This window comes from Syngnathoides biaculeatus, chromosome 7, assembly GCF_019802595.1.
Source record: "Syngnathoides biaculeatus isolate LvHL_M chromosome 7, ASM1980259v1, whole genome shotgun sequence".
NCBI lineage: Eukaryota > Metazoa > Chordata > Actinopteri > Syngnathiformes > Syngnathidae > Syngnathoides > Syngnathoides biaculeatus.
In genome coordinates this window covers 14,017,695-14,039,601 of record NC_084646.1, presented here as the reverse complement: position 1 = coordinate 14,039,601, position 21,907 = coordinate 14,017,695, and the positions used below count along the sequence as shown (strand labels likewise).

The 21,907-nt window shown below is 42.2% G+C and overlaps 1 protein-coding gene across 2 annotated transcripts in view; it reads right to left on the bottom strand.

The window, feature by feature from the left end:
* Positions 1–21,907, bottom strand: part of cpamd8 (C3 and PZP like alpha-2-macroglobulin domain containing 8) — a 66,331-nt gene that overhangs the window by 12,191 nt on the left and 32,233 nt on the right. For both annotated transcript variants that reach the window (XM_061824895.1, XM_061824894.1), the window contains exons 28-38: positions 19,494–19,575; positions 13,486–13,642; positions 13,019–13,093; positions 8,590–8,755; positions 7,803–7,889; positions 7,592–7,728; positions 6,973–7,128; positions 5,301–5,363; positions 3,951–4,198; positions 3,800–3,887; positions 432–506 (exon numbers count right to left, since the gene is read on the bottom strand). In XM_061824895.1, the coding sequence (XP_061680879.1) occupies positions 432–506; positions 3,800–3,887; positions 3,951–4,198; positions 5,301–5,363; positions 6,973–7,128; positions 7,592–7,728; positions 7,803–7,889; positions 8,590–8,755; positions 13,019–13,093; positions 13,486–13,642; positions 19,494–19,575 (1,334 nt within the window). The remainder of the gene's footprint in view (positions 1–431; positions 507–3,799; positions 3,888–3,950; positions 4,199–5,300; positions 5,364–6,972; positions 7,129–7,591; positions 7,729–7,802; positions 7,890–8,589; positions 8,756–13,018; positions 13,094–13,485; positions 13,643–19,493; positions 19,576–21,907) is intronic.

Here is a 21,907-nt window from a genome sequence, read left to right as displayed (position 1 = left end):
AAGTATTGAGACACCTCTCATTCCAGAAACGATAATATATATTGTATTACGTTACCTCCTACTTTCATTCCCAACTGTAAATGTGTATCATATTGTTGTGATCGGTTGTATAGTATGCAGACGTACAGTATGTACTATAAAAAGTTGCTGACTATTTTTGTCCATAACTGCATAAAGTATACTATTCTGTTTATATTGTGTACAGTATTCATGAATAGTCGTCACTCCACTGCCACAGGCCATTTATCGATACTTCCAGTATTTTACTCCATACTGTTTGTTTACGTCACTTCTGCGTGCACAGTATTAATTCCGAATATAATTTGAAGATCATTGTATTTAATATTCACGTACAGTTGCTCTTATTGCCTGATGTGTATGTATTATTTGATGTTATCACTCTTGTGTATTCAGACAGAGGGAAAACCCACCTCATCGAAGTAGAACAAGACTTTCCTGCCGTTGAGCTCGTACCTCTTCAGACCCACACGCTTGTCCATCAGCAGCTGTCACAACAAATAGCAAGATGCAAACTCAACGAACGTACTCAATTCAGTACTATTGTATTAAAGCTATATGTTGCCAACATCATTTTAGAATATAAACAATTTACAGCATCCTGGACGGTTCCGCTGCACTGACAAGGAGCGCAGGAGTCAGCACCACAGTGGACTGGACAGCTCCAGATCAGATTTGAATTAACACTGGATTAAACGATCACATCACTTCCGACGTGGCTGAAGCAAAATGGTGTTTCTCATTGCTGGCAAAAATCCTCAAACAGGGCCTTTACAAGCTTAAATGCGCATGCAGAGTTTGAAGCCTCGTAACAATGTGGTACATTGCACGTTGGACATAATTAATTCAAGTCCATCCTCATTTGAAAATCGACGTGGAATATGAAACATATGCACTCCCAACACGATGGAGAATACATGAATACAGTGTAGACACTGTTTCCAACCACCTACGTGTAATACTACTTCTGAACTGTGTGCCAAAATCTCTGCTTCAGTAAAAGTACAAATAGTAGAGTAGAAGTAATGAATCAACTCTTTGTAAAAGCAAAATCGTAGACTGAAATGTACTTAAGTATCCATCCATCCATTATCTACGGCTTTTCCAAACTCTGACAGCGGTCGTACAGGGACTGAACAGCTCGTATCAGGGAGTTCGGTACTCCATACTCCTGAAGAACCCCCCACAGTACTTAAGTACAAAATGATATTATTCAATATTATGTATAACTATCAACAATAATGGTTTTGATAACCAACAAAATTCTCTCTCCACAAATAGATTCCGCTTAACTTGCCACGTTGGTTTTTAAACCAACAACTAACCAGCATTGGCTCAACTTTATTGCTGTCAAAATAATGTGTCCCATAGCTTAAAAATGTTGAAAAAAACAAAACTAAACTAAGCTTAACTGGCGAATGACAAAAACACACCTGATCTTAACTGTGGCAGACTTTTTTTTTTTCAAAATCGTAAGTTGTGTTGTCATTTCAGTAGATTGACAAAGGTAAGGTAAGGACAGAAAAATACTCAAGTACAGATATCTGAAAAATATAGATACAGTAACAAAGTATTTGTACTTGGTTACTTGCCACCACTGCTGTGTGCGCATGGACGTGTATGACTGCAGAAAAGCGTTAAAGGAGCTTAGTTTAATGGCAAATTTTAAGAGCGTGCATAGTAAGCTTGTAGAGATCATTTGCCCGACGGGGCGACTTTTCATTCTGTCAAAGGTGGCAGCCGTTGGACAGTGGGGGTTTATGAGGCGCTCAGCCTGAGCTGGCGCCACAACCAAGACGCGTACGCACAAACACTAACGCGAGGTATACAATCGGTATATTTAGAAAAGCATAAATTGTCCATACTGCCATGGCCAGTGAGTCCGTCGCCTTTTTTTAAATATTCTAACCATAGCATGTTCCGCGTTTTTCATTGTGTTGGTTGACGGGTGACTAAACTCATCATTCAGCACGAATTAGATGCAAGCGGGACGGGACGGAAGGGGCCACGCTTTCCGCCGTTGATTGAGGAATATAAGTGACAGTCGGGCAGGCACCAATAAAACTCTGAGGGGGTGTAAACTAACCTTGTTAGCCACCAGAAGGCAGGTTAACATGAGTAGGCACAAATTCACAAGTACTCCTATGCATGCGCATGTGTGTTAAACATCTCCACTAGTCAGAGAGGTGCTTCTAAGAGCTGGAAGCCTGCAGAGAGAGGCCCTGAAAGTGACTAATTATAATGGTTTGCGTCCCCAGTACAGCACAGACTATTGAACGATGAGTTTTTACAATCTACGCACAAGTTCAAATATAGTTTCATTCATTTTTGATGCCTAAAACATGTTCCGAAAATGGTGGTGTTGACCACTTTTTGACAAACCTTTCCTTTTAACAACACTAAATTTGGAAAGCATTTGGAAAGTGTCAACACTTTGGATGTTTTGGAAACAAGGTTTGAGAGAGCAGACTTCGATGGTTTGGACATGATCAGAGGCGAGAGAGTGAGTATATTGGTAGAAGGGTGATGAGAATGGAGCTGCCAGGCAAAAGAGCGAGAGGAAGACCAGAAAAAAAAGGTTGATGGATATTGTGAGGGAGGACATGAGGTGGGTGTTCGAGAAGAAGATGCACGAGATAGGATGAGATGGAAAAAGATGACATGCTGTGGCGAACCCTAACGGGACAAGCTGAAAGGAGGAAGGAGAAGAAGACGAAAGAAAGAAAAAAGAAGAAAAAAGAAAGAATAAAGACAAGAAGAAGAAAGTGTCAACACTAATTGTTGAAGCTTTGTGAGTTGAATCAATTTCCATTCTTGCCTCATGTACAACTTCAGTTGCTCAACAGTCTGGGGTCTCCGTTGAGCTTCATTATCTGGTACACATTTTCAATGGGAGACAGGTTTGGAGTGCGAGCAGGCCAGTCTGGTACTCACATTGTTTTCCTACAAAGTTACACTGTTGTATCACGTACAGAATGTGGTTTGGTATGGTCTTGGTGAAATTAGCATGGACATCCCTGAAAAAGCGGTTGCTTGGATGGCAGCATATGTTGCTCCAAATCCGCTAGGTATCTTTCAGCATTGATGGTGCCTTCAGAGGTGTGCAATAATGGTCCATATACATTTCTGTGTGTAAATGAGAACAGTCATTTCTCACTGTGTGCATTCTCCCACCACTCAAAACCGTCATTTACACACTCTCCTGCAAATTCTGGGTGGAAGAACCCTGAAATGTGACCGTTCCCTATTAATTCCGCCATGGACTTCAGAATGTTTCCTCTTCCGCACTTGAGAAGCTCCACTAAGTTCAGCACTTAAGAAGAAACATCATATTGTAGAATTTGATACAGTCAACGGCCCGGCAACCACTGGCGATGGCCCGGCAGCAGCTGATGGATCAAAATGCTCACCAACTTTCGGCCATCATGTGTCCCTGCTACATTACATCGAGTGCAGTATGTGGACGTATTCTATCATATTAACAGCCGAAAAATATTGGTGCGAGTGAACCCGTTTCTATTAGTGAGAGATTCCCCCCCCCCCCTTTTTTTTTTAAATACTAAAATAAATCCAATTACAATAAGGGTGAAATGGATAGATATTGCATCATTTATTTGTTTATTTATTCTTATTTGCTTTTTATGTTGGTCGTCAAATATGTTAAAGCGAATTCCCCGATTCGCAACACAAGGAAGGTTGCAGGATTCCACTGATCAATAAAAAACAAACAAACCGAAGAATATGGCCACAGGTGCGTGTACGCGTGTGTGATTTTACTCACCCTCTCAAGACTTTCAACATCTGCTCGGAAACCAGAAATCATGGGGACCTCTATGACGGCCATGTTAGAGGAACCCGAATGAAGCCACCTGGACAGACACAGGAGAGGTTAGCCAGTGGACGGAAAGGATGTGCGTCTGTGCTGCTCTCACCTGGCGCAAACTTCCAAGGAGAGGTGGAAGTCCATTTTGTCTTGGTGAGCCGCCGGGTCGTCGTCATCGATGGGTGCCCGGCGCTTGCGGTTGAGCTCGGAGCGGTTGTCGGCACGGCTCCGCGGTCGCGAGGAGGGATGACGGGAAGATGAGGACGAGGAGGAGGGAAGAGGTGGCTCTTTGAGGTCCACCTTGAGCTGGAACGCCGGCTTGGATACCGGGTCGGGTACGTTGTAGGAAACGTCAATCTGGGAAGAGTATGGTATCAGGATGGTGAGTATTTTTGCTTTTAATGTTTATGGTTTAATGCTGGTTTGGATAAGGATTACAAAGACACACACAGTCGGCTAAAGTTCAACACATCTACCACACTTTTGAGGTAGGTTTGCCTGTGACTGCTACACAGTAACATGATAAAATGTGTACAATTTATCATAAAATCATGCCAAAAATGCTTTGAATTACCGCGATCAGTACTGCTTAACTTTTGGCTTTGATGGGATCACAGTGGAGTCCAGCCATCGCTTGCGACAAAAGAAAATAGTGGCTCTTCATCCAGGTATCCTCCAAGTCACGGGTGGCAAAACTCAGTACACTATAAGGATTTCGTCTTACCTTTTCTGCCATATTTTTTTTTAAAACAGCAAAGTGTCCCAATACATCTGTCCATGCAATGTTATAACCGCTAATTCCGTCATTCCAAACACTGTGTGGCGGTACACGATATCCAATTGCGCATTTTCATTTCGGCCGTGTCAAATATGCGGCTTGAATCAGTAAAGGTTGCCACTTACAGGACAGAACACTCTTGTCAAGCCAAATGTCTACAGGCGCACGCAAACGCAGCCATTGATTGAATTCTCGGCCTGTTGTATGTATGTCAATAGAAGCCAGGTGCTGCTGCCTCAAGCTGCACGTTGTGTTCTGTTGTTTACAGCAGTGGTTAAAAAAAAAAAAATAAAAAAAAAAAGAGAGTAGAGATGCCTGAGGAATGAATCTTTCCCAAGATTCAACATCTTTGACATCCAAAAACAAGCAATTAAATGTCAAGCGATAAGAGGACAGGAAAGGAAGAAAAAAAAAAGCCGACTCATAAGCGCATAAAAGATTTTTTGTTTGCAGGAAGTAATCAGCATCCTGTCCTGGGGGGGGGGGGGGTGCAGCACATAAAAAGAGCAATTCTCTAAAGTGTACCAGATTACTCCAATTGCCCGGTGATTCATTTGTGCGTTAAAAAGGAGCAACAACAAGCTCTTGGCTGCCAACAAATTCTTCCCTGTGAGCCGATGAGGTAAGCGTACGCAATAAGTGCAGCACGTGTGCGCGATTGTGAAAGTCGGACTGCGCTACCTGCATGAGACAGCAACCTTCTCCCTTGGCGCTGACGAAAAGGCCAGTAGGAATACTGGGAATCTGGGGCAAAAAAAAAAGAAAAAAGAGTGACAAAGGGGCAGCAGGGGCGAGGGGGGCGGGGGGTGGGGTCATTTACTAGGAAGAAAACAGATGTTGCTACTTTAAACATATCAGGCGTCATACTTTTTTAATTAGTTAATTATACAAACCCCAATACCAATGAAATCGAGATGTTGTGCAAAACAAATGAAAATAATAATAATAAAGATTTGCAAATACATTCTCAACCTACTCTATAATCAACTGACTACACTACAAAAACAAAATATGTAATCTTCAACCTGATGAACCTTAGTTATGTTATTGATTAATTCTAGTCCTAACTGTATGCATTTGAAAACTTTGCAGTTGTGAATTAATATTGTATTTTTTTATTGTCTACAGTTCCAGTTAACATGAATAACTAGCGGGTTAGTGAGCTCATGAATTATCGTCACTGTCCCATCGAATCTTTGCATCTCCATAATCGCTACTATTCAGGAAATTGAAAACAAACACCCAACCCCACATGGTTAAAGGTCAAGTGTCATCCCTATAAACATTCTAAAATAGATATTGAAATGATAAATACATATAAGATTATTCACTTCAATGTCTACATGAAAAAATAAATATGATCATCGATGCGCAAAGTTGCGGAAGTGTCATTTGACATCCAAGTGGTCGCCATATTGGCTGCATCTCCTGCCCGTGATGTCACCCCGGACATTGAAAACACAGATGTGGCCCCTACTGTGGGGCACGGCCCTTCAGACACGGACGTTCTTTTCAAACATCTCACAATCAAGTGAAGTGTCCGGGGCAATATTACCCTATTGTTTCGAGCCATATTTAGATGATATGCAGATCACGGGCAAACCACCTCCCCGTCCAATCCACTTCCGTGGCGGAGATGAGCCGGTGACGATTCACAAGGTCTGCGGAGGCCGTCCTTCAGCAGCTGCTGCACGGAAGCCTTCCGATGCGCACATCAACACATTTAGCAACCCTGAATTATGGATTACGCCACCCACAACAACTTTTTTTTTTTTTTTTTTTTTTTTTTTTAGTAGCTGTATACACACCTACCTGTCATTTGGAAACCACGAATCGCTTGTCCTTTGCACTTGTGAAATCCATTTTTCACGACGAACCGGATCTTTTGGAAAAGTTTGAAGTGCGAATCCATCCTCCCAAGTGTTCGAGCAATATCCAGCAATGCACGTGCCGACATTTTGGCTAACACGAAGGAACAACGAGCTATCTTCCCGCAGGTAAAACTAATAGAAAGAAACGAGTCCGCTTGAGCATGCTACTGCCTCCAACGTCACTTCCTGCTTCTTGTCGAAAAGAAATTCCTCGAGAGGATATTCATGGCGGGAGTTACAAAAAGCCATAAACGTTAAAATCATGTTTTGTGGTGAAAAAAATGGATGGGTCCATACTGGCTGCCGTTTTTCATGAATAACATACTAAAAATTATCCACTTCATGACACTTGACCTTTAAAGTTGCTATTTTACCATTTATTGCTATTTGCTGTTATGCACAAACAGCGACACAAAGCGACCCATAAATGATGTTCTATTTGTCTCTTAATGACACTTAATGAAAAAAAATGAAGCACTTACTCTGGCGCTCAGAAGGAGTTTCTTGTTGTCCTTGTTGAGCTCAAATGTCTCCTGAAAGTCCAGGTTGGTGGAGGCCAACGAGATGGTGAGGTTGACACCCGCAACATAGGACAGGATGGCGTACTCGGATAACGCCTGTAGTGCCACACAAGTGTCCTGGCACACGGATGAAGTGAGTGAGGAAAAGTTGTACTTCAAAATCATCAGCTTGAATTTGAACCAACCTAAACTACTGAGTGGTGCCTTGAGATAAGAGTTAAATTTGTTCTGTCACCACGCTCATGAATCAAAACAGTGGTGTCTCAAATAATCTCTCCCAATCAGACTCAGTAATGTGCTGTAATGTTAGTCATTTTCCCCCAGAGGACAAAGATTAAATCTATGTGTATTGTTATATTGTCTGTCTACATATGATGCTGTACCATTTGTGTACAAACGTTATAACACTGCCGCCTGAGGTTGTTAAATTGTCTATGATATTTCCCATTGTATATTAGCCTTAAACAACAGATCGTATCTGGAAAAAGTCTTAATACAGTAGGTCAGGGGACCACTGTATATAAATAAAGCTATTATTATTATGATTAGGATAAAAGTCTACAACAGGTTTCAGGCCTACTTGTGTAGAAGAGAAGCCGCCTAGGGCGTTGCGCTGCTGGGAGAGCCATTTGACCACGGGCAGGGCCGAAGCCACATCCCCGAGGAGAGTGTAGGTAAGAAGACCGTAGGCTGTCATCTCCACCTCTGCAGACACCACTGGGGGGGAAAAACGCTCGGCAATTAGAAGAAGCCGTGTGTGCGGGGGATATCAGGTGGACCGCTTGGTGTACCTGACTGGGAAAGGCCGTCGTTGAAGCCCATGAAAGTGTCTTCGTCCGTCATCGTGCTTCCAGTCAGGCTCCAGTGGGTGAGTCCGTCTGCACACATACATGTACTGTGGAACCTAACGTCTGACATTTCAATTATGAATATGTATCTGAACACTGTGTAGCCAATTTAACCCAATCTGTGAATGACAGCCTTGTTGTGACTTGAAATCATCCATGGCTTTGATAGAAATAGTACTATGCTTGATTATGTAGTCGCCTGATGGAAAATAAACATTTCGTGCAAGAGTAGCCAACCCCCGCCCCCCAAAAAATATTCTATACCAGCAAAATTAAAGCTCCCTCCTCAAAAATGTGAATAAACAAACAACAATCTAAAATACATAATTATACATCAAACAATGAATTTAAAATAAATGTAATTTGAAATAAATACATAAAATTAATTCTTAAAATTGTGTTTATTTTCTTGTTCTTTAGGTTATTGTTATTTGTCCCCCGCAAAATGTATCTCATGAATTCATTCTAGAGCGGGTTAGCGTTAATGAAAAAACGAAAATTTTGAATTCACATCAAAATAAAAGGAAAGTTGAAAAATTTATAAAAAAATATATTTTAATCAACAAAGAAGAAAATATGTCAATATATAAATATGTATTTATATATATATATATATATATATAATTTTTTTTGGGGGGGGTTAAAATTGCAATACCATGTTTCTAATTATGTTTTTGGGGGAACACAATGACTCAGGTGGTGTCACTCACTGTGCTAACTGCGACAGTACCTTGCGTAATGGCCATGTGGTTGAGGCGGCGCAGAGCGAGAGGGGCAAAGGCGCTGCGGAGCAGAGCCAAAGCATATGCGCACAGGGCAGTGGTGTAAGGGTCGTCTGCGGAGTAGATCTTGGTCTCCAGGAAGTCCTTGGCTTTGGCCACTGCCACCTTCTCTTCCTGAACCAGAAAAGAAAAAGCAATGCATATTTGGTGATCATTGCAAAAATGCTTAGAATCCCTCAATGTTATTAAAAGGCAATTTTGGAAGAGATTTTACCGAGAAACATGAAGTAGACCACACAAAACGATGTGGTGGAATACATCTGGCCCCCGGCCCTTGAGTTTGACTCCTGTGATTTACAGTAGTGACGTTTTGTGACCGGCAGAACAATTACATCCTCTTTCACCAGATAGCAGAAGGTACAATCATCCAGTTTGTCCACTTTTTGGAGCATTTTATTTTTTGGGGGGAGTTGGTGTGCCGTGAGGATTTTATTATTATTTTTTTTTTTATGTAAGATACGGTATGTTCCTTTACGCAATAAAGTTTGGGAAAAACTGATATACTAACACCATCTTGAATCCATCTGCCCTAAATAAGTGCCTTACCTTTCTTTTATGTAAAGGACAGAGAAATGGACACGAGAACGATATATATATGCCCAGGCTGCTCAGTACAAATACTGCTGACAGCAAAAAAAAATGTTAAAATTCAACAAAATTATTATTGCCCTGGGTAGTGATATTCTAATTGAGTTCAAACACAATTTTGTTGTGAAATCAACTTTTTTTTTTTTTTAATCAAACATGGGGGTTTTCATGCACTTTGTTCACCCCGCACACCAAGCTACGCGGCTGAACACGACTTAAGTGGACATCGCAAAAATATTAGAAGGCGACGTTTAGCTGCGCACCAGCAATCGAGCAACTCGCAAACAAACAAACTTGCTTCAACGAAAAAAACTGTGGCCTTGTATGCCGACCTTCTGTTGCGCCACATACTGTATCATACACTCTACTGTGTCGTCTATTGAACCATAAAAAGATGCTGCGGTTGTCAAGGAAGAAGCGCAATAGAGGAAACGGGCAATAGAGGAGAGTGTGGGTATTTTGAGAGGCTGTGTTGAGCCGGTATCAGGCGGCGGGCCCAAGTCTCTATTTTATACCACACAAGGTCGTTTGTCGACTTCGCTTTCTTGCGGTGCTCAACATTCTGTAAACGTGATTCAGCTGAGCTAAATATCATCAGGCATCAGGTGAACATAAACAACCCGCGTGCACGCTCACATCTTCAGTTTGGGTGCGGCTATTGAATAAACTTTCCCCCCCTCCAGCTAAAAGTTCAACGTCAGCTTTCATCTTCGGCAGATGTGACCTTCCCTGTAATCTAAGAGATGACAGGCCCCCAGAGCGGCTCAGTGCAAGTGCACAACTATTTTTTTGCATGAAGTGAATTTGGAAGGGGATTGATCTTTTGCTTTGATGTGAAGGATTTTTTTTTTTTCCAATTAAAATTTCTTCCAATTTTCACCGGTTGTAAAAGATCAAGGGGGAGGTCAGGATGGAGGAATCCGAGGCCGGGCCAATGTGCTCAACTATGTACAATTGGAAAGCAAAGGTTTTCATAAGAATTATGGTGAAACCCAACCCATTTCAATGGTTTCTCCCCCCCCCCCCCTTTAACATTGTTCAGGACATTTATTTTCCCCTCACAAAGCTATTGTAGGAATATTTTTTGAATAATTTATAGTAGGAGCTCCAGTATAGTAGGAGTTGAATGAAATGGGACCCAAAAGCAAACAATTTGAAAGCATGGATACATACACACACACACAACACACACACACACACACACACACACACACACACACACACACACACACACACACACACACACAGACACACACACACACACACCACACACACACACACACAGAGACCTACACTTCAAATTAAAATTTTTATAATGATACCAAAATGATGATGATAATTTCAATACTTTTTCCACGATTAACGTGGCCTATAAACTGCTCCGCTCAATTGAAAGTTTTTGAGAGGTAAAGTAAAAATAAACAGCTGCAGATGACGTAGTTGCACAAGTGTGCACACCCTATAAGAAAAGGAGAAATGGCAACGTTCAGATCCAACCAATTGTGTTCAAACACTTGCTAAATGGGGGTAAGCACACAGCTCCTAGCACTCAATGTGTTCCTCATTTATACCTTCCCAAAAGTTCAGATGTTCTAGTAGGCTTTTCAGGACATTTTTATTTTCATTCTAGTAGAAGCCTGAAGGGTTTGTTTTTTTTTTTTTGTTACTAATACTAACAGTAATTCGGAACTGTTAATTCCTTCCACCATGTCTACGGCCCCGGTCGTAGTTTAAGGAAAACAACTTCAAAGACTGATGCCGCCATCGTCATGCAACATTGACGTCAAGGTGTTCTTTTGGTGACGAGGCCAAACATTCCAACCTTGGTTTCATCGGAGCATAACACAATCTCTTGAACATGTGGGCCACAAAATCCTGCCATTTGAACAGGGAGGATGTCGACTTTTCATAAAAATCATTGTATGTTTCCTGTCATGTCAATGTGGTGGAGAGTACCATTGAAGACATTTTTAAGAGAGTACTTTAAAAGACAACTCAGGTAAGTATTGTGGAGCGCAGGCGAAAAGCAGAATTGATTCGGGAGGAATGTAAATTATCCTTCACAAGCCCTTAATGTCTCTGCGCATTATCCGGAGATGTTTTGACGCGATGAAAAACGTTATCAGATTTGCAGCACTGACTTGAGGCATAACAAATGGGAGCGGGCCGGCTGCCAGCACATCCTTCCCTGCAGCTATCAGCGATCCTGCAATTTGCTCCCGCAGCTGGCGGGACGGCACCTCTCATTGCCCTTGATGACTCCATGAAATGAAATGAAACTCGTAAAATCAGCACTACATCCGATGTAGCAAACAGGAAAAGTGCTTTTGTTTTTACAAGACTTGTAAAAGATATTTTAACGCTGTTAAGCGCTCTGGACTAACACAAAGAACCTGACTGTTCCAATACCTTAGCAGAAGAGTAGTGATGGGCACTGTAAAGAATTCAAACTCAAACTCTTTTGATTATGTTGAACTGATTGTTGGGCAACCTCGTTTCAAAAAGTAAATTCCTTTATGCGCGATTGTGAGTGTGACTGGTTGTTTGTTTCTACGTGCCCTGCGATTGACTAGCAACCAGTTCATGGTGTACCCTGCCTCCTGCCTGAAGATAGCTGGGATAGGCTCCAGCACTCCCGCGATCCTCGTGACGATAAGCGGCTCAGAAAATAGATGAATGGACGGTGTGAACCACTTGGCTCCCACCAGGAGAGGCACTATTGCTTTTCTCGCAACTAGTTTCTTGACGAAAGAGGAACATCATGTTCTCTATGAGCTAAAGTTGTGCAAAAAAAAAAAAATTTGCACCCTGACTGCATTGTCCATTGTATCTATATATATATCTCCATCCATCTTTGCCGCTTATCCTCACGAGGATCGCGGGCAGTGCTGGAGTCTATCCCAGCTGTCAACGGGCAGGAGGCGGGGTACACCCTGAACTGGTCGCCAGCCAACCGCAGGGCACATCAGGACAAAGAATCAGACCTCGGGGCAATTTAGGATGTCCAATTAATGTTGCATGTTTTTGGGATGTGGGAGGAAACTGGAGTGCCCGGAAGAAACCCAGGCAGGAATGGGGAGAACATGAAAACTCCACACAGGCTGGTCCGGGATTGAAGCCAGGACCTGAGAACTGTGAGGCCAAAGCTTTACCAGCTGACCACCGTGCCACCCTATTGTATATATTTTCCTTAAATAATACTTCTCACTAGAAACAATTTTAGGAATACTCATTGATCTAAAACACGGAGAAAAATATTCTGATGTGAGACAGTAAAAAAAAATCATGTATTTTTAGACTGTCATGGCCCAACTGTACAACTATCAATGGCATAAAAGCATTAATCAGCTCAGCAGGATGCAAAAAATAAATCAATAAATAAAAGTTTTTAAAAAATTAAAATGCAAAAAAATAAAAGTACTGAAAGGATCTCAACCAGAATAGGTTTCCGCCTTGCACAGAAGCAAAAGTAAAAAAGTAGTAAATAAAAATACATCTACCCATTTTCTGTAGCGCTCGTCATCATTAGGTTTTTAGATGAGCTCGAGCCAAACCCACCTGACTGTGGGAGAGAAATTGGGTACACCCTGGACTGGGTGTCAACCAATCCCAGGGCACATAGAGACAAATAACCAGTTACACACATATTCACACCTATGGACAATTTAGTCTTCAAGCGAGGCTAACATGCGTGTTTTGGGAGTGCGAATGGAAGCACAAGGAGCAGATAAGGCAGTTCGGAAGAATCAATATGAATTATAATTTTCAACACAGTCGTCATGCACTTACATCAGTTGATATGCCCGTCTCCAAAAGCGCTGCCACCACATAAGCCGTCAGAGAGATCTTCCCGTGGGTCCCACCCTGTAGATGGGAGAAAACATTCATTGCTTTCACTTCATATCGCATTACAAAAATCATTTCTGGCCGTCTTATCCTTCCCCACATTTTCTAGCGCGCTCGTCCTCATTAAGCTGTCGGAACAACTGGAGCCGATCCCGCTGTGAATTATTTACACTTTTAAACGAATAATATAGGCCATCGTAAAGATTGTGGTGGGGGCGTCAAATTGAGGCAGGGCTTTATCCCCGCAAGGTGTCCCCGGTTCTCCACAGAAACAATTTGCTTGTTGCTTTTGCACGCTTGCAAAACTCAAGCCGGGGTTACAGCATGACAACGTAATCAGATGTGAAAAATCTCCGCAACAGCAAGAACTCCCTGAACTCGGCGAACCCTCGACGCAGCCATCCGTCTACCTGCAGGTCTTTGTTCAGAATCCGCCCCACGGCCGGAAAGGAGCCGTCGTCTCTCTGGTGCCTGATGAGCCAGGACTTCGCCGCTCGCAGCTCCTCGGGGTCAATAAAGATGAAGCCCCGCGACTGGGCAAAGGACTTGAGCACGAACGCTGTCAACCTGGAGGAAGCGCCGAAGGGGGGAGAGAGCGGTAAACAGGGATCAAGGAAGGGAGGAGAAGTATCAAAGAGACTCCAAAAAAAAAAAAAAAAAAATGTGCTGGCAAATTCCGCAAAAATGCTCAACTGTCAAACTTCAAGAAGGCAAACACTTTTCCAGCCAAGTGTGAAGTTTGTCCAACTAGTCACAGTCTTTCAATCTGTCAGCAGAAGGAGGTATGTAAAAGTGGACGTTATGAGGAAAGGAAAAAATAAAAAGCTAGACACATCTTGACGATGTAAAACCAAACATGGAACATTGAAGCACTGAATGCGTTTAATCAAAGTATGGTTAATTTTTTATGCGATTGTGAACATTAAACACGTCTTGAAGCGATTGAGTCCGAGTCGACAATGGGAAGTCGTGCTACGTACTTGTAGACCAGGGTCGGGCAAATTACAGCCCTTCTGTCCTTTTAATCCGGACCACCGAGAATTTACATTATCATGAGTCCTGTAACATTTGCTACACTAATTTTGCCTTTTTTTCCCCAATAAAATGAATTAAAATCCATCCATTTTCTTTGCTGCTTATCTTCACGAGGGTCACGGGGAGTGCTGGAGCCAATCCCAGCTGTCAACGGGCAGGAGGCGGGGTAGACCCTGAATTGGTCGCCAGCCAATCGCAGGGCACATAAGAGACACACAGCCACACTCACAATCACACCTAGGGGCAATTTAGAGTGTCCAATTAATGTTGCATGTTTTTGGGATGTGGGAGGAAACCGGAGTGCCGTGAGAAAACCCACACAGGCACGGAGAAAACATGCAAACGCCACACAGGCGGGGCCGGGATCAAACTCGGGTCCTCAGTACTGTGAGGGCAATGCTTTACCAACTGCTTCACCATGCCGCCTGAATTGAAATATTGTTATAAATTTTAACATTTACTCACTCATTCATTCATTGTGTGCATTCTTTGTACTAAAAACATCCATCCATCCATTTTCTGTGGCGCTTATCCTCACAAGGAGACCTGGAGCATGTCACAGGTGTTATCAGGCACGTGCCAGTGTAAACCCTGAACTGGTCACCAGCCAATCGCAGGCCACGTGGAGACAGACAACAGCCACACTCAAAATCACACCTCTGGGCAATTTCAAGTCTCCAATGACTGCATGTTTTTGTGATGAGGGAGGAAACTGAAGTGCCCAAAGAAAAGCGAGATTTGAACCCTGGTCCTCAGAACTGTGAGGCCAACGCTCAAACCATTTGCACCACTGGGCAACCTTTTGAATAATTGCTCCCTTAATAAATATTTACCGCTGTATGTATTTGTATAGGCGGCATGGTGGGCTCAGCTGGTAAAGCGTAGGCCTCACAGTTCTGAGGATCCGGGTTCAATCCCGGCCCCGCCCGCGTGGAGTTTGCATGTTCTCCCCGTGCCTGTGTGGGTTTTCTCCGGGCACTCTGGTTTCCTCCCACATCCCAAAAACACACAACATTAATTGGACACTCTCAATTGCCCCTAGATGTGATTGTGCGTGTGGCTGTTTGTCTCGATTGCGACCAGTTCAGGGTGTACCCCGCCTCCTGCCCGTTGACAGCTAGGATAGGCTCCAGCACTCCCCGCGACCCTCGTGAGGATAAGTGGTAAAGAAAATGGATGGATGGATGTATTTGTATAGTATGATAATAATATAATATTGAAATGTTTTAGGCAGAGATGTGCCAGTATTTGTTGCATTTTGCCCCTGCTTCCAAATGAAATTGGGATAAGGGCTTTTGTGTACACTCAGCCTGGAATCTGTTGACTTAAAGCTCCAGGAATTGGTGTCCTCATGTTTTTTTTAAATCTAAAATGGAAGAAATTAAAGCAGTTTGTACAGTACATAGATGTTCTAGCTCAACTTATAGATGGTTAAATCAGAAATGTTCTTTTTTTGTTTGTTTGTTTTTTTATTTTATTTTGCACAGCTGTAACTGTCTGTCTTGCCCAAGTCTCTCTCTCGAAAAAAAAACCCAAAAAAAAACTGCCTGTTATGCTTACTTGGGTATTCTTTGTCTAATATTCACATTTGTTTGATTGTGCTTAATCATTAAAGTGTGGAAATTATAATAAATAAATAAGAATTTGAGAAATGGGCAGTGAATGGCTGAATATGTGCTTCCATATTTGGGCATCATTCTGCTCCACTCATTACTGGCATGGAAACAGGAGTTCAGGACATGCAGAGAACATCCCTTTAAATATTCCCTTTTCCCACATTTATAATCAAGGTTGACGGCAACAGTATCCCCCTTATCAATCTTTTCGGGATGAACAGTCTTGAAAGCTGAATTATATTGTTCATAATCCAGGTGAAATGGTAGCCCTCTTTATACTGGGATCAAGAATAAGCTTTCCCAAGGTCCACATCAAAACATTCCCCTCTAGGCTCTGCAAATCTGGACCTCTATCTCGGACAACACCCATGTACGGTGTTCAAAAAGCCGTCATATTTACGCTTTGAAGTGTGCAATTGGCTACGGAAGGCCTGAGGAGGGGATTTGGATGTGGAAAGCAAGGAAAAAGGCAAACTATGAGAGCCACTTCATAGCCAAAACACGAGAGACTGATACTTCCTATTTTCCCAAACAAATTTGCGCTCACCCTTTTCCAGAACCTACCACTAAGCAAAACAGTCAAAAAGCGTGTCAGTGAAAAAGAAGAACATCCAGAGACTAAACATTTCTGTTGTTTGTTTGTCTTTCCATCTTTATCTTTGTGTCTTGTTATGGTCAGCTGTATGTGTGCCAATTAGTCACATGTGGGCTGGAGCGCCGTGATCAAATCTTGAGATGTCGGCCAAAGCCGTGCAGCTTTTCAGTCACCAAATCCTTTGTGGATGATTGTGGGGTTTTTCAGCAAATTTTTCTGCACGGCACCACTACGGTCCACCACACACCAAGTAAGCAGCAAAGCGTGTGCGTGTGAACTCCTCAATCCCCGAAAAAATAGTCATACTCTTACATAAGGCGGCGTTAATCAACTCGTTGCAATGGAAATTTTTGGGTGAACCGCAAGCACCGCGGCGTGATTGACAAAAAAAGAAGTGGATTGCCCTGGCCACTGCAGGTATGTTATACTGTATTAATATAAAGACAGAACATAGATGACAAATAAAAGAGAGAGTGGATATTTGAGAAAGGCTTGAATCTACGGATTGACTGCATGCGCTGCATTTTGGCAACAGAGACACTTCGCTTGTTGGCGTCAGGTACATACAAAATTATTTTAATCTATAAATACAGTTAAGTATGATTGTAACCAACATAGAGTACACAATATAGTGGAAATATTGTATTTGTGGAGGTTGGCGGTGGCGAGCTGCATGTCGCTTTGTACCTTTTGTACATTTCAGTGACAAAGACTCAATGCTTTGCTTGATGTAAGTTACATTAGCAGTCAAATGTTTTAGAACTGCCTAATCTTTCCATAGTTGTTTCAATTTAAAGTCTAGCAGTTTAAATCAAATGAAAAGTATGAAACTGTACAAACTAAGTAGCAATACGTCACAAGATGTTTAACAAAACAGGTAAAGTTAACCAAAATAAAATGAAACCCCATCGAGCTGCTTTGAGATGAACTGGACGGAAGAGTAAAAGCAAAGCAACCTACGTGGCACATATTTATGGGAACGTCTGCAACAAAGAAAGAAAAAAAAAAGCTTACTGAACAATAATGACTATTTTACCAAAGAAAGAATTGTGTCATTATGTTATGATATTTCTGCCTAATGTAGCCACTTAAATGAATCAAAACTTCAGATGGCATTTTGGTTTAGAGATCGATTCCATGAGTTTTTTTTGTAACTTGAATTGTTTATTTGTTCTGTGATTTTATTTCAGAAACCAATGCAACACTGAACTAGATGAATTTCACTTGGCTTTTTTTTTTAATATAAAAAGTATTCTGTTCCATTACTACTATATACTCATATATATATATATATATATATATATATATATATATATATATATATCATGTACATTCAGTACTGGTATGGCTTGATGGCGGCCGGCTGGATCTGGCTTTATATCAGAAAATGTTTCTGATATGAGATGGTCTTTTTGAATCGTGGTTAAACACTATTCACTTGTGATTCAAATTTCGACTCACCAAAAAAAAAAAAAAAAAAAAAAAAAAAGAAAAAAACCTTGTGGCCGATGGTTGCCCATTCACAAAACCAGCGGCAGAACCCGCCACATTAGGGCAACTGTTCAGTCACCTTCGGCTGGTATTTCGGTCTCCAAAGGGATTTCTGTGGGGGTTCTCAAACTTTTTGGCTCCAACATTTTGAAAACTTGCCATGAAAAAATGTTCATCACGGTTTATACAGACAGATAATGATTTTAGATCAAGTCAATTTACCTTCGAGATACCGGGAGTCCTCTGTCTACGACTGAGATCCATTCCTACAGTAGCGACTTAAATCGAATTTCGACTTGAGTCAGATTCCACCATTAAAGTCAGAATTTACATAAAAATACTTTGTGTAAAAAGCAAATACGTTGAAATAAACAAGATGATGTACTTAGCATTACTGGTGAGAGGTGGATGGAGAAGAAGAAGGGGAGGCTGCGCTTAGCTATTGCGAAGAAACCTGGTCCTCAATCCTCTCCATCTCGATAATATTCAAAGAACCTTGTTTGGTGATCATTGTATCAGACATGGGAACAGAACCCTTCACATGCGCTAAAATACGGGCTTTGTCTTTAGTAATTGTCACCACAGTCGACCAACTGAAGCGTTGGTGGTGTTGCTGTCTCTCATTTCTCCAATCTTTTTATGATCTTGAGCTTCGTTTCCATGGTAATGGATTTTCTTTTGGCTGCAGAAGCATTGCTAAAAGACACAGCTTTCTTCTTTGGGGCGATAATGTCTAAAAAGGAGGGCGAAAAATGTAAAGATACTCCCGGCGCACAAACACGGACCAGCATTAGCCAGATGAAATGGTGGACTGGGGACGGGCGTTGTAAAGTCGAAACATCTTAGGTCGAGACCGTCTTAACCTGAGGACTCCCTGTACTGTAATACATCTTTTTGCTAGCTGGCAAATGTTAGCACTTGTAAATGCACAGCTCTGAATACCAACAAGCCTCACGTTGACAGATTCATAAGGCATGGTGGAGGCTACCTTTAAGTGCACCATCTGCGTTGTGCCCAAAACCTACACCGCCTGCCGCGGTTGTTACATCCTCAAATCCCGTCAGTCATGAGGGGAAGAAGTCTAGCTTTTCCCTTGCGCTGAGTGACTCTATCCCGGTGGTGAGTCATTCATCCATGCTCTCGGCCAGGAAAATGGCATTTGGTGAAGTGGCCCCAGACAACGTATAACTCTGTCTCCAAGAGGAGGCCAGAGCAGCATGGGTCCGCTTCGTGTCTCGGACGACGCTCGAGTGCAAATAAATCTTGACAGTTTCGTCTACTTCCAGGAACCAATTGCGCAGTTTGTTTACGATTCCAAGTTGCTTATGCAGCATGTTGTTTTACAACACTGGCTCGATCATATATCGTGACGGCCACCTCGTCCCGTAAATCTAGAAGAGGTATGCGCTGGGTGAGAAGGCTCCAAAAAGTGACCGCTGCAGAACCCCGCAGAGAACGTTAATGTCATTGTTATAAACATTATTAAATGGCTCTATCTGCCTGTACCCGAATGAGGCCAAACACAACAAAGGGAGAAAAAGATAACCTCTGTGTGTTGGTTTGTGTGTGTGTGTGTGTGTGCGGGGATGCAGCAGGAACCTTCCGTGCAGTTAAAAGTTGAAGAATGCAGCCCCGGCGTTGGACCCTAAGAGTTGTGTAAACTGCAGTGACAAGGACTTACCACATACTTCCTGAGGAATCCCTCTCTCCAAAAGCGCTGTAAGAGCCATCCTGACGTTTGTAGGTCAGCTGTCTCTGGTAACCTGCATCGGAAAAAAAAAAAAAAAAAAAAAAAAAAAGATTGTGCTGAAGATTCATGTGATTAAGCAGGGGAAAAACTCTTTATGTCCACCCGCATTGTATCAACAACATGAGAAAAAAAAAGACAAGACAAGGGTGAAACTATAAGCTGCCTTTCAAAGATTGAAGGGCCACAGGCAGCTTTGTGGATTCAGAAGCAACGTGGAATTAGCAACATTTCTCCTAGACAGGTTTATAAAATCTTTTGGATTATTAATTGACTATACATCCCCCCCCCCCCAAAAAAATGCAGCTTTAAACCAACAACATTTACTATTATAGTGACACTATTCCGAATAAATCATGGTCCCACTATACAGTGAAGAAAATAAGTATTTGAACACCCTGCTATATTCCAAGTTCTCCCACTTAGAAATCATGGAGGGATCTGAAATGTTCATCGCATGTGCAGGTGCAAGAAAAATCCAGAAATCACAATGTATGATTTTTTTAATGATATATTTGTGCGATACAGCTGCAAATAAGTATTTGAACACCTGTCTATCAGCAAGAATTCTGATCCTCAAAGACCTGTTAGTCCGCCTTTAAAAAGTCCACCTCCACTCCATGTATTATCCTGAATCAGATGCACCTGTGTGAGGTCGATGGCTGCATAAAGACACCTGTCCACCCCGTACAATCAATAAGACTCAAACTTGTAACATGGCCAAGACCATAGAGCTGTCCAAAGACACCAGAGACAAAATTGTACAACTCCACACGCCTGGAAAGGGGCTCGGAGAAATTGCCAAGCAGCTTGGTGAAAAAAGGTCCATTGTTGGAGGAATCACTAGAAAATGGAAGAAGCTAAACATCTGAGTGGATCTGTTGGTAATACACTAAGATGTCATGGTTTGAAATGATGCATGGCACGGAAGGTTCCCCCGCTTAAACCAGCACATGTCAAGGCCCGTCTTGAGATTGCCAATGACCATTTGGATGATACAGAGGAGTCATGGGAGAAAGTTTTGTGGTCAGATGAGACCAAAATGGAACTTTTTGGTCATAATTCCACTAACCGTGTTTGGTGGAAGACGAATGATGAGTTCCATCCCAAGAACACTATCCCTACTGTGTAGCTTGGGGGTGGTAGCTTCATACTTTTTTTCTTCTGCACATGGGACAGAACGACTGCACTGTTTTCAGGAGAGGATGACCGCGGCCATGTATTCTGAGATTTTGGGGAATAACCTCTCTCTCTCCCTCAGTCAGAGCATTGAAGATGGGTCGTGGCTGGGTCTTTCAACATGACAATGACCCGAAGCACACAACCAGGAAAACCAAGGACTGGCTTCGTAAGAAGCATATCAAGGTTCTGGCATGGCCTAGCCCAGCAGTCGGCAACCCGCGGCTCCGGAGCCTCATGCGGCTCTTTCATCCTTATAATGCGGCTCTGATTGGCTTGGGAAAATAAATTACTAAAAAATTTTTTTTGTATTTAATTGAAGTGCGTTTTATTTGTGTTAGTTTTTATATTATTTTAGTTCTAAATTTGAAGATTGTGATCTTGAAATATTAAAATATTAATTAAATTATTTGATATTATTTTTTCGTCGCTCAAAATAGACGTCACACTGCGGAAGCGGGTATACCCGCTGAAACGCCGTCTATTTTGAGCGACTTTCAAGCCCGGCAAAGCCAATGGAGAAACATGCTGCGGTAAAGTAGTAGAAGTTTTTTTTTTCTTCATTTTAGATGTGCGGCTCCCAGTGTTTTCTTTTCCGTGGAAACCGGGTTCAAATGGCTCTTTCGGTGTCAAAGGTTGCCGACCGCTGGCCTAGCCAGTCTCCAGACCTAAACCCATTAGAAAATCTTTGGAGGGAGCTGAAACTCTATGTGTTTCTCAGCAACTTAGAATATAATAGTGTGTTCAAATAATTGTTTTCTTCATTGTAATGTCACAGCAATTGGCTAACATTGTCTTGTTCACATCGCATGTTTACTACAGTGCATGTCTGGTGCCCTTGAACGGCGTGGCTCGACTCAAGGGGGGAGGGAATGGAGGCTACAATAAAACCTTGGTAGTAGTTTTAAAACTGTTTTTTTTTTGTTTGTTTGTTTCCCTCTCTACCAATGTTTTGCAGTGGTTAGCTTCCTTTTACATGCCTGTGACATTTGGGGTTTGTGGTTGTCAGCACGGGTTTACTCCGGGCACTACGGGTGCCTCTTACATTTTAAAAACATCGATGAGAGCTGTGGATGACTGTTCAATTTTACACTCAAATGACAGTTAATAGTGTTAAAACATCAGAGTTGATAAAGGTTTCATGATGGCCCTCATTTGACCTTCTATTA